This window comes from Wyeomyia smithii, chromosome 3 (assembly GCF_029784165.1).
Source record: "Wyeomyia smithii strain HCP4-BCI-WySm-NY-G18 chromosome 3, ASM2978416v1, whole genome shotgun sequence".
In the NCBI taxonomy this organism is placed as follows: Eukaryota; Metazoa; Arthropoda; class Insecta; order Diptera; family Culicidae; genus Wyeomyia; species Wyeomyia smithii.
This window is the reverse complement of record NC_073696.1, coordinates 234,927,334-234,939,373: the sequence shown is the minus strand read 5'-3', so window position 1 is coordinate 234,939,373 and position 12,040 is coordinate 234,927,334. Positions and strand designations below refer to the sequence as shown.

General features: G+C 37.3%; 1 protein-coding gene across 3 annotated transcripts in view; it reads left to right on the top strand.

Annotated features, from left to right (window-relative positions):
* Positions 1 to 11,187, top strand: part of LOC129731322 (uncharacterized) — a 257,203-nt gene extending 246,016 nt beyond the window's left edge. For all 3 annotated transcript variants that reach the window (XM_055691201.1, XM_055691202.1, XM_055691203.1), the window contains 4 exons: positions 6,382 to 7,313; positions 7,371 to 7,752; positions 7,815 to 7,969; positions 8,186 to 11,187. In XM_055691201.1, the coding sequence (XP_055547176.1) occupies positions 6,382 to 7,313; positions 7,371 to 7,752; positions 7,815 to 7,969; positions 8,186 to 9,899 (3,183 nt within the window). In that variant the 3' untranslated portion in view covers positions 9,900 to 11,187. The remainder of the gene's footprint in view (positions 1 to 6,381; positions 7,314 to 7,370; positions 7,753 to 7,814; positions 7,970 to 8,185) is intronic.
* Positions 11,188 to 12,040: the final 853 nt, after the last annotated feature.

Genomic DNA, 12,040 nt, shown 5'->3' with positions numbered 1-12,040 from the left:
TGGACACCAACAAACGAGCAGTTTCCAAACAATAGTGTTTGAATTTTTATTTTTTGATTTGCGTTAATTTCCAGGCCAGATGAAATGACCTGCAGTATTGTAGCGCAACGTGTAATTGCATGCAGGTCATTTGTTTGTGTCCATATATCCTTGATTTTACTTGCTAGCTACAGTCCATATGTTATGTGTTCAATTTACTCACGTCGAATGACTGATGGATCCGTCATGGATGCACCTATTAACAACTAAATATACCTAAGAAGTCTCGCTAAACATGTGAAAAGGGCCCATGTGCCATGCGTAAACAAGCCACAATTTCACGTTTTTCAATGAATACAAGCTTAATCTACTCGTACAAATAAGATTTTTTGATAAAAAGTGAATTCTTTTATCAATAAATCTCATTGGTAAGAGCAGATTTCGCTTGTATTGATCAAAAAACGAGAAAATTTGGCTTGTTTACATATGGCACATGGGCCATTTCCACATGTTTGGCGAGATGTGTTCTCACTAATTATGAAAATATTGCGAGTTATCTGTTTCATAAATTCACAAATCGTCGTTCATTAGTCAGGTAGTTGATACATTTTTGTATAGAGAACCTCAGAAACATACATACCTTAAACCTGACTCTTCTCATTCATTTATGAATTGTCAAGTATCAAAGTTTAACTGGCTTATAGTACAAGGTCTAAGCTTTAAAAAAAGTATTTGATGATTTGCACCGGTTTGGCTCTTTCTCCCCTATATGCATTTAAATCTGGGAAATAATTGAATTAAAAAACGCTCTTTCTTAGTATAGAACGATTGTAGCAACATGCTGCCTTCGAAAGAAACCTGTGTTTTTATGTTGGTCATATTTGTCTAGAACATTATGTTCTTGAAAAAACAATGTTTTCAAAGTTATGCTAGAAAAAATAAATTTGAAGGGGTTGACAGCGAAAATGCTTTGTATTTTGATAAATAGACGTCAGAGGAATTTAATATCTTCTGCAAAGTTTCACACTTTGAAAAGTTCTACAACTTTGCTGGAGAAACTATTTATGTGTCTTCGCTGTATCAAAAGTTAGATTTTTTATTTTTATGATTGTAGGCCATGTTAAAAAAATCCTAATCAACAGTTCCGTTATATTTTTGTGAACAATTCTTTTGAACATTGTCTTTGGCTAACATCAACCGTTTAAGCACAAATGAATTAAGTTCGTCAAATTGCCTTTTCCGACCACTGTACAGTGGGACGACTTCATACAAATGCTGGCCAAACAAAAAAATCTTTTCAAATCATAGAAAATACATGGTTTTTATATAGTTTTGGGACGCTGAGTCCGAATTTGATGTTATTTTTGCATGAAAATGTGTATTTTTGACGCCAGGGGAATTTTTATGTTTTGTATATATATATATATATATATATATATATATATATATATATATATATATATATATATATATATATATATATATATATATATATATATATATATATATATATATATATATATATTATATGAGGAAAATTTTACGTCGGTTTCAATTTTTTGGAGAACAAAATGCATGATGCTTGAAAGACTTTCATATACCATAGAAAACATAAAAATATTATTCAGTTATTAAGAAATTAAAAAAAAAAGAAAAATATGCTTCGTGAAGGAAATTACTTCTGACTTGGTTTTTTTCGAAGTGACTATATTAAATTGCGTCTTTTTATCGCATTCTTCTTTTTGTTCACTTCCACTTTCATCTTCATCTTTGTGTTCATTTTTAATACAGTTTCGATATCTTCAATGAGAGTTTTCAAAATGCAGTTTCTAACGTCAAAATAATAATTCACTATTTGTTCTGTAGAAATTAGCAGGAGATTTATTATGTCATGGTTCGTGTTCACACGATAGTTTTTACATGTGACTGGTATGATACAAACTTAAAACATGATTTTGGTACTCAGTGCTGATAATCCGAAACATGAACAATGATTAGTTTTTGATACTGCGTTAAATATCGGAATATTGATGAGTTAAACTTGTAAATATGAAAATAGTGTGAATAATCACACTGAACATGTTTGAAAACGTTGTTATTATCAGACAAAGACGAGCCATTTGTTTTTCTGTTGACGGTTTGCAGTGTTCAATTTAAATTAACAACTTTAAAATCCGATGTGTGCCGAACACTCGTTGTTCCTCTTCGAAAGAAGGGTACTCTGCGCAGGATCGGACTAGATACATTCAAAAGCATTTTCTCCAAGCTATCTCCTAAAACTAGTGCCAATAGTGCCAAACCCTGTCGTCTAAACTTTAAACGCGGTTTTATGCTAAAATTACGTAATTATTTGATTCCGCTAATTTTTTTATAGTATTTCAATGAAATTATATATGATCCAATGACGAGAATTTATTCTCAACTATTTTACCGACAGCTTTTCCCTAAATGTCATCAAGAATCAAGTTTCCATTGAGCCTCCAGCAAATTTCGCAACATTCCATTTTTTTTTTTCAAGAAAAACGCTAACTCAGTACACTTTAAAAAATCATAGAAAAATTCAAATTTTGCCTTAACGCTCTAAAAATTTGGATGCTGACACTTCAATAGTATACAACTTTAGGAAAAATATATGGTAGGGAACATATTCTAAGCAGCTTTAGGAATCGCCTGTGTATTCAGACGAAATACTCGAAATGTGTTGGGTGAAATACGAACAGTAGTATATCAGTATGTTCTCTATCGTTTTCTCTGTCACAATTTGTTTTCAAATTGTGAAACTAAGTTAGCAAACTTTAACAATAATCAGTCAAAGTTACCAATCGAGGGACACTTTTCCAATCACCGAGAACCTATTTTAAGCAGTTTCCATCTGTTTTGCAGGCGTTTTTTTTAGCACCCGAAGTGGCTCCTGAATGGCTGCAATATAGGTCGATTTGTTTCTAATGATCATTGTTCACAGATTTCTTCGTGATTAACGGTATTTCTTATATTCGTAAGACAGCAAGACAATCAAAGTTTTCGTTTCCATCATTGAAATTGTCGATATTGATCAAAATGCAAGAGTTTTGGGCCTGTTTTTTTCGACTGATTAAAATAGGCGCTACTGCTTAAGCCGTTCCTTACCCTGATTGAAATGAAATTCGCATTTTGAATTTTGAGTCGATGGCCAGCGATTCCCCACTGTGCACTGGTCCACCGATCTTCCCTTGGTTGCTCGTATCCCACTTGGTTTTCCAAATCTGTATCATATTTTCAGTTCGCTCATTTTTCGCTTCCCCTGCTGCACTTATTGGCTGCCTTAATGAACTTGAATGTTAACGGGTAGAAGCCGTTGTTAAAAATAGAAATTAGTTATGAAAAAAGTTTATTTAATTTTTTGTTGAAAATGAACATTATTTAAAAATTTCTGGTGAATCTTTTTGATGAAGAAATGAAATAAATAAATAAATAAAATAGAAACACTCATTTTTACCTAAACGTTATGTTTAACCCTCTAGTGCCCAATGCCGCCATTTGGCGGGCTTCAGTCATACCTCTAAAAAGCTTCAACAAATACTTAAAAAGTGTTTATAATGCTTCATAGTGATTTTACTGAAGCCCGTCTAGAAATTACCTTGGGCACTATAGGGTTAAAGATTTTATTTATTTCATCTAACTATTTGAGAATAATCAAGTTCCACACCATAAAGCTCTAAATCACTAACTTGCTATATGCATCGGTTTTTGAAATATTTCAAAATTATGTTAACACGAAGAACTTTGCTGGCTTAAAAAACAAATTTACTGAGCCAAGTGCCTATTAAGGATAAAAATATTTTTAGAAGTAGGACGGTTTGTTTGATCGGTATAGTTTTTTCGGCCAAACTGTAGATAACAATTTTGTCCAGCGAAGAAAAAAATGTATATATTCTACAGGTTGAAAAAATAGTTTTTGGAAAGTTTCATTCCGTTTTTTTCAAATAATTTTTTTTTCAATTCTTTTGGAAAGACGAAATAACTGTCTACAGCTTTGCTGTAGACGTCACACCGGCGGAACAAACCGTTTTGGTTCTAAAAATATTTACAATCATCAACATCATTTTTTTATAAGCCCTTTTCAAAAACGATTTGTGGTGCAAGAAAATCTGTACAAAATTTCCAACACATTAAGAATGATCGATAGTCGAATGGTTATCCGTTTAGTATGGAATTGCACTATGTTATTTAAGGTTCTACAAGAAACAAGCATGGATTCGTAGAAATGTATAATCTGTATAAGATAATTCATTTTTTACAACAAAAAGTTTGATTGAATAATTTAATCTCAAATGTTAAAATATAGAAATGACAAATTTCAAATTTTACAATTAACAAGTATAAAATATATCGAAAATGACGAAAATATCAAAAATGTGTCTAAAATCATAAAAATGTGAACAAATTCCAAAAATGTCTAATACCGTCAATCGTCATGCGGGGCTACTTTGGACACTTCAATTTTATTATGTTTTTTTTTTTTGTTTTTGGTGACAACACATTTACAAGTTATACATTATCTTCTACATGTTGATAAAACAATGTATTTTTGCACCATATACCATATATATAAACTGTTCTCAAAAATCACTCGTTCGTGGTTGTCAGAACTTGACAAATCTTTAACAGCCGTGAGGAAGAATATGTAGTTGCTGAAAATTTTATCCAAAATCGATGATTTTGCTGACCATCAATTTTGATAAACCGATAACTTTATTAATTAACTATTCCTTTTTCATATTTGACTATCAGTTTTATTAGATTCCAGTTAAAAATTTTTTGTCAGTCATTTTGTAGGATTATGTTTGTGTTTGTATGGTACAAACCTTCCGAAAGGCTGGTAATTTCCGGAAATATAATACAATGTATGCCTGATACATAATCAGGCATACCTTCAAGGGCCATCTTTTGAAAAGAAAATTCGCGGAATTGTCTCAAAAAAACTAAAATCGAAGACATGTCTGTCGCGGCGCTGTAAGACAGCTTGAATGCAGTCGGCAAACTATTTACAATCAACTCTCTGATTCATACCAAAGAAAACCAATAAATTTGGCATAAAATTGGTAACTTTTAAAAAAAATATAGGGTAGGGAACGGCTTAAGCAGTAGCGCCTATTCTAATCAGTCGAAGAAAACAGGCCTCAAACTCCTGCATTTTGATCAATATCGACAATTTCAATGATGGAAACGAAAACTTTGAGCTGTCTTACGAATATAAGAAATACCGTTAATCACAAAGAAATCAGCGAACAATTGCAATTGAAACAAATCGACCTATATTGCAGCCATTCAGGAGCCACTTCGGGTGCTGGAAAAAAACGCCTGCAAAACAGATGGAAACTGCTTCAAATAGGTTCGGGGTGATTGGAATAGTGTCCCTCGTCCAACACATTTCGAGTATTTCGTCTGAATACACAGGCGGTTCCTAAAGCTGCTTAGGATATGTTCCCTACCCTAATTCAGTTAAAAAACTGTATTTTTTATAGTGCCCTATCGATTTCATAAATTGTCCAAAGTAGCCCCCAGTCGGAAGCAGCAAACAACATTTTAATACTATATGAAGCTTTTTTTGTTTCTCAACGAATTCAAATGTAACAATCCGTGACTTTTGCATACATATCCGCGTTAAATATAAGTAAAAATAGTTGAACTCCATTCACTATAAGGGGAGTTACAATTACTTAAAGTTGGAAAACTTGGAAAAACTGTCAAAGCCCCGCCCGACGGTATACTAAAAATATCCGAAATGTGAAAAATATTTAAAATGTCCAAACCCTCGGAAAAGTAAAAGAGCCAAAAAAGTTTAAATTCTCACTTATATTATTGTTTTCAAAATTTTCAAAAGTACAAAAAAAATGTACCAACGTGAATTAACCTTCTTGTGCCCAAGTTAATTTCTAGACGGGCTTCGGTAAAACCACCATGAATCATTATAGGCACTTTTTAAGTATTTATTAAAGCTTATTAGAGGTTCCACTGGCGCCCGCCAAATGGCGGTATTGGGCACTAGAGGGTTAAATTATATGTTCGGAAAATAAAATATTTTAAAAAAACTCTAGGTATGAGATTGAAATGTATTCATATCAGAGAACATGGGAACCGAATAATTTAAAATATCAGAATTATGAACTAATTTCATCAACTGTGGTATTGTTACTGAATTCAATTTCCATTTCAAAGAAATGAAAAAAAATATATCGGAGAGGTTACACATGTAAACGAAGTTTTCGTTATCAGTAATTGCAAGGCAGATTTTTTAGAAGCTTCTTTCTATGGATGAGAAATTGAATAATGACATAAATGAATGCATGATTTACCTTTTGATATGGATAATTAAAACTTATTTATTTTGTTTTTCATCTTCCTGCAACCTCTCCTCGACAGCTGAAGGCATTCTACGTAGACTTGCTGGTACCGCTGGAAACCAACCTGGAGAAGGACACCAAGGTGGTGCAGTTCGAGCAAAAACGATTCCTGCAGCAGCACAAACTGCGCTCGGATAGCTACAGCAAGGCAGCGGCCACCATGAAAAAGTATCGCAAGAAAAGCACCTCTAAGAGCTCACCGAAAGATGCCGAGAAGGAGATCAAGAGCATCCAAACGTTCGAGGAAGAGAAACATAAGCTGGATCAGTTTTGCGAGATGAGTTTGAAGAATGCCATGACCCAGGAACGCCGCCGGTATGGATTTGTACTGGAGCGGCAGTGTTCACTCGCCAAACACTGGATGGCCTATCATCACTCGGGACATTTGATTATCGAAAAATCGCTGGATAATTGGAACGATATTGCTGCCACACGTGAGTTTCTGCCGTCGAACGTCGAAAACATGTTTATCTCGAAACAGCTCAAGGACATTGAGGACGACGATGATGACGCGCATTCGATTGCCTCTCAGTTGCGCAAAACCCGTTCCATCGATGCTTCGTGTTTGGATATGCGCTCGCTGGGTGACGTCGTGAACAGTTCGATGATGCAAATGCCACGGGCCAAGTCGGAGTTTAATTTGAACAACAGCAGCAGCACCAGTGTTAGCACCCTGGTCGGTACGATGAGTAATTCCGTCGGCCCGGGGGGACACGTGATGAGCTCGACCATGAAAAGTGCCGACGGAACGCAATGGGAAAGACCAACCGTGAAGGCACTGTATGCATATCTGTCTTCCGGAGAGAATCAGCTTAGCTTCCTGGAGGGCGACCGAATCGCGCTGGTTGGTGACCGCGCCAAGGGATGGCAGTTTGGGGAAAATTTACGCACCCAAAAGTTTGGCTGGTTCCCGATTGCGTATGCGGAAAATGAGAGAGAAGAAAAGGAAAGGTTTGTTGTTTTAATGTTAGTGTTGAAGTGCTCGATTTAATGATGAATATTTTTTAGCATCAACGAATGGGTCAAAGCCCCACCGAGCGAGATCGAGGTGGACAACACGCCAGATTCGTCGTTGGATGGTACTCTTGTTGATGACCATATGTCGAAGGGCAACAACAATTCGTACCACGAGGACGCTTCCCCAACCCGAATGTTCGGAGACACCATCCAGTATCGACAATCGAAACAATTCCGTCGCCTTTCGCGTGGTGAGAAACCACCGAAACCCGGTCCTCCTCCGCAACTGCCGGCACCGGTTCCAACGCCAGTCGTGCCTAACTACAGTAAGCCACCGGGCGTCCCACAGTCGAACAGCTTCTCTTCATCTGGAGGAGCTCCGCAGATTGAGAAACGCAAGACGCCTTCAGCTACGATGAATTTCAACAAATCGGTAAGTTGAAAAGCGTGTCTTGAGTTGAAGTGTCTCTAAAGTTTAACTTATAATTCTTGCAGCAACCATCGAACAAACCGAAGCAAACGAACCGGAATGGAATTGCCAGTGCCTCACTACACAGCAGTAATGATAGTGGATTTTCGAACGAACCTCAGCCACAACCGGAGCCGGATCTATATTCCGACGAGGAAGCGGTCAATCGGATTCCGATTCGGTAAGTGACGAATGTTTGGAAATCATTACGAAAAGGTTCTTTTGTATAATATTAGAAGTGATTTATCAGAGTTAAAAGCTATGAACATACTAACAACAATGCACGCCAGTCAGTGTCACACCAGAGAGAGTACTAACAAAATGGTAATGGATTATTTAAGTATACCTGAAGGGTCATTCCATTAATCATCCATTTTTCCCGCTGATTTCATTCAAGCTCTTCGCGCTCGGAGAAGAATCTTTCGTCACCGCACTCGATGGAGCGAGAATTAAACGATCAACGATCGCCTCATCGTCGCTATATGGGACCGGGTGGAGACAACGACGATGACGACATCTACGGTACGATCGTCCCAATCCGTCGCCAGAACCCGAACATGCGACTGGCCAACAGCTTTGGCAACATTGCCGACAGCAACAGCGGTACACTGGAGTACGCTTACCGCTCGCGTACACGAATGTCCGAAGGAAACAACACCAACCAGAGTGATTCACAGAAGATCAAGCGAACGAAATCGTTCTGGAAGTTTTCAAAATCGCAGGATCATATCCTAGAGGGAATGGCCATGTGGAAGCACAACGACATTATTCCGACGGGCAAAGAAAAGAGGGAGATGGAGAAAAAGGAAGCAACGCTGAAGCGTAACATGCGCAAAAAGGAACAAATGGAAAAGCAGAAACAAAAGGAGATGATCGCGGCCAAGGAAATAGAAGAAGCTAGAAAGCAGGAGAATGCGAGAAATGTCGACAGCAGCACTCTGATGAGAAACCGTGAACGAACCCGAGAACGGGAGCGTGAACGAGATCGCGATCGGGAACAGGAAATCGAACGGCAGCAACGTGAGCGAGACCAACGTGACAGAATGAGAGACCAGCAGCAACGGCCGCACAGTATTGCCGTCGTGTCAGAACAGGAAAAGTTTCCTATTACCAAGTCGGACATCGACAAACGGATTTCCAAGCTGGACGAAATGAATCAGCAACAGCAATCGAAAAAGGCAAGTCAGTCCAGACAGGAACGTCAGGAACGCCAGGAACGCCAAGAGCACCGACAGGAACGTCAAGATCGGCATGAACGAGAGCGTCGCCATGAGGAATCCGATCGTAAACCCTCTAAAGCGAATAAGAATGACCCGAACAACAATCGCAACAACTATAGTAACCGACTGGAACAGGAAGAACAGATTTACGGCGACTCAATGCAGGTTATGTCGAAAAGTAAGGACAAGTATAGAACCAACGAGCGAGAAAGCAGCAAAAATCGAAACAATAATGCCTTGAATAAGTACTACCAAGATCAACACTTTGATGATTTCGCCATAATTCCCGGAGATTCGATAATGATTCAGGACGCTAGCTTCTACGATGACGATGGCATGATGGACGATATGATGCTAATGAAGACGGTTCGCCGAAAGGAAATCCTGAAGCAATACTACTCCAGTGGAACCGATACGGAGCGGAACTCTTCCAGTTCCGATCCGTACGATTGCATCGTGGTTGACGATCATCTTGTTTCAGCAGCAGACATGATGATGAGGAAAAATCGGGGCGAGAAGGTTCGGGACAACCGCAAGAGCAATGGCGACTCGAACCGCATGATGGACTCCAAAAAGCAGGAGGAAAAAATGACCTTCTCTACCTTCCGCGGCACGGCTGTCGATGAGGACGAAGCTATGATGATGATCGAGGATGAAATGATGGAAGAACCGCGGGAACGTAGATCGAAACTATCGAAGGCGAACAGCGCTGGCCCGATCATGGATTCGATGAAATACGAGTCGGAGCAGGAATCGAGAATCAGTGCGAAGGTGAACAGCAATGGAAACCAGAAGCGGAAATCGACGAAATCAACAGTCTCCGACGGAAAGGCGTACGGTCCTTGGTACGACCTTTGGGGATCGGAATCAGCAATGCAGAGTCAAAAATAGAACAAAACATCCAGTCTAAATCTTGAAACACAAGAGCCAATCCCACACGACACCAATCCAAATAGTCACAACTCACACATACATACACATACATTAAAGTTCATACAATTGCTTTACAATACCGAGGTTAGACAATCTTTATCGCTGGCGTAAAGATTGAGGTTAATCCCTGAACACACGCACACAAACTAACAAGAGCCTAAATTTAACCGTTTTGCATTCCGGAAACTTTTCATCGCAGTCGCAAAAGCAGAAAGGTGCAAAAACCGTACAAAACGCCAACCTACAAATGCCGCCAATCAGTCTAAAACAGTCGTATGTGTACCTTTTTTCACACCTCAACGCAGACCTACCGAAAAGTGAAACTCCGAAATCCAAAAAAAAAATTACCCGGAAGAACAAACTCCAACAGCGCTCAATTTTTCTACTTCATTATTCTAGGTTAAGACAACATACATATCCCTTACTTAAAATTTAGTCGTTAGCCTTATTGTTATTCAATGTTAAGTTTAGAAACAGATTTTTATCGTTTGTTTCATTTATTTTTTTGTTTTGATTTTGTTTGCAGTCTAATCCAATTAGGAGATAGCCATCGATCGGTTCGAAATCGATTAGCATGAAGTTTTGGTGCTTAGTTCTGTAAGAAATAAAAAAACCAACAAACATCAAGTTTTAATCTAAAATACAGTACGTTACGTAACTTTTTCGGTTGAGGTGTTTATTTGATCGTTGAAAAAAAATTTATTTCTCTTATATTGTTACTTAATCCCTCGTCAGTTAGTCAGTACCGTTAAACAACAACGTCGGAACGGGTTGCTTCCCAAAAAATATATGCGAAAATAATCTAGTTTAACAATTACCATTAGGATAATTAGAGTTAGATTTACGGAAACTTTAGATCAGTTGTTAACGAGACACTGAGAGAGAAAAAATAGCCCGAAAGTGCCAATCGAAAACATCGAATCAAAAAAAAAATCACCTAGCGTGAATGGAACCGACCCGAACGCCTGTGGGTAGACAACACGATTGTCGTACATCTGATCGTATTTGCAGGCGCGCACAGCAGATGAAAGATTTCACAGTCGACGCCGCGAGTTCACGCTTTGTTCTGGATGTTATTTTTTAGCAGTTCTGTTGAGGAACAATGTACATTTTTCCCAGTTCTTCACAACGAATAGGTTTTAGATTTCTTGTTTGAGTTTTTGTCGTATAATTTATGCCCTGTTTGTACGTAAGAAAACTTACTGTAATTATGATTAGGTGGAAATAAAGTTATTTTACTCAACTATTGTCGGCTTTGGATTTAGTGATTAAAAAATCAACTGTTGCAATAATAAATTCAAAACAAAACTTTTGAAAGTTGGTAATATATTCGTTTGTTTACTATTGTTTCATTAGATACTTTTTAACAGCTTTTGAAAGCTTTTGAAAGTCATGTAAATGTGCTGCTCTAAACCAACTATTTATTTATTTTAAAAATTAAATAAGAAAAAAAATGATGAAATTAATCAACGTACAAAGTTTAATAAAAAGTTTTATCAGAGAAACTATTTTCCCCACAATTTGGAAACTATTTCGAGAAATCAATTGGATGATTTTCGACTTATAAAATATTGAAATTGATACTAGTAAGAAGCCATTTGAGATGTTTTGGATACATGATCACATCTTCACAATATCCAGTTGTTTGGTGGGAATTACTACTATGTATCATAATTATATTTTAGAAATCATAAGCACAATCGAGTAAATCTGATAAAACATCTAATTCAAGTTAAAGGGCGTATTAGCTCTCGAATTTGCGTAGAAAATAGACGACGTCATTTTGTGAAGCGTGATTCGAAATCGCTTTGGAAATATTTCTTGATTCATATTTCATAGAGTAAACATTTCACGATTCTGTGGATCATGTTTATAAACGAAGGTAGTGATCTATTTGGTGAATTGGGTCCTAAAGCTGTACCAGTTTTTATATATCATTTGAAAAAGCCGCATTTTCTGAGCAAAACGTGATTTTTAAAAAAACGTTTCTCGTTTTCCCTTGATTTTTAAATGAAGAATAAAAAAACTGCTCGAAAGGTCTGAAATGACATTTCGCCCATGTACGGTATATGGGCGAACTGTCATTTGAGGCATTTCGA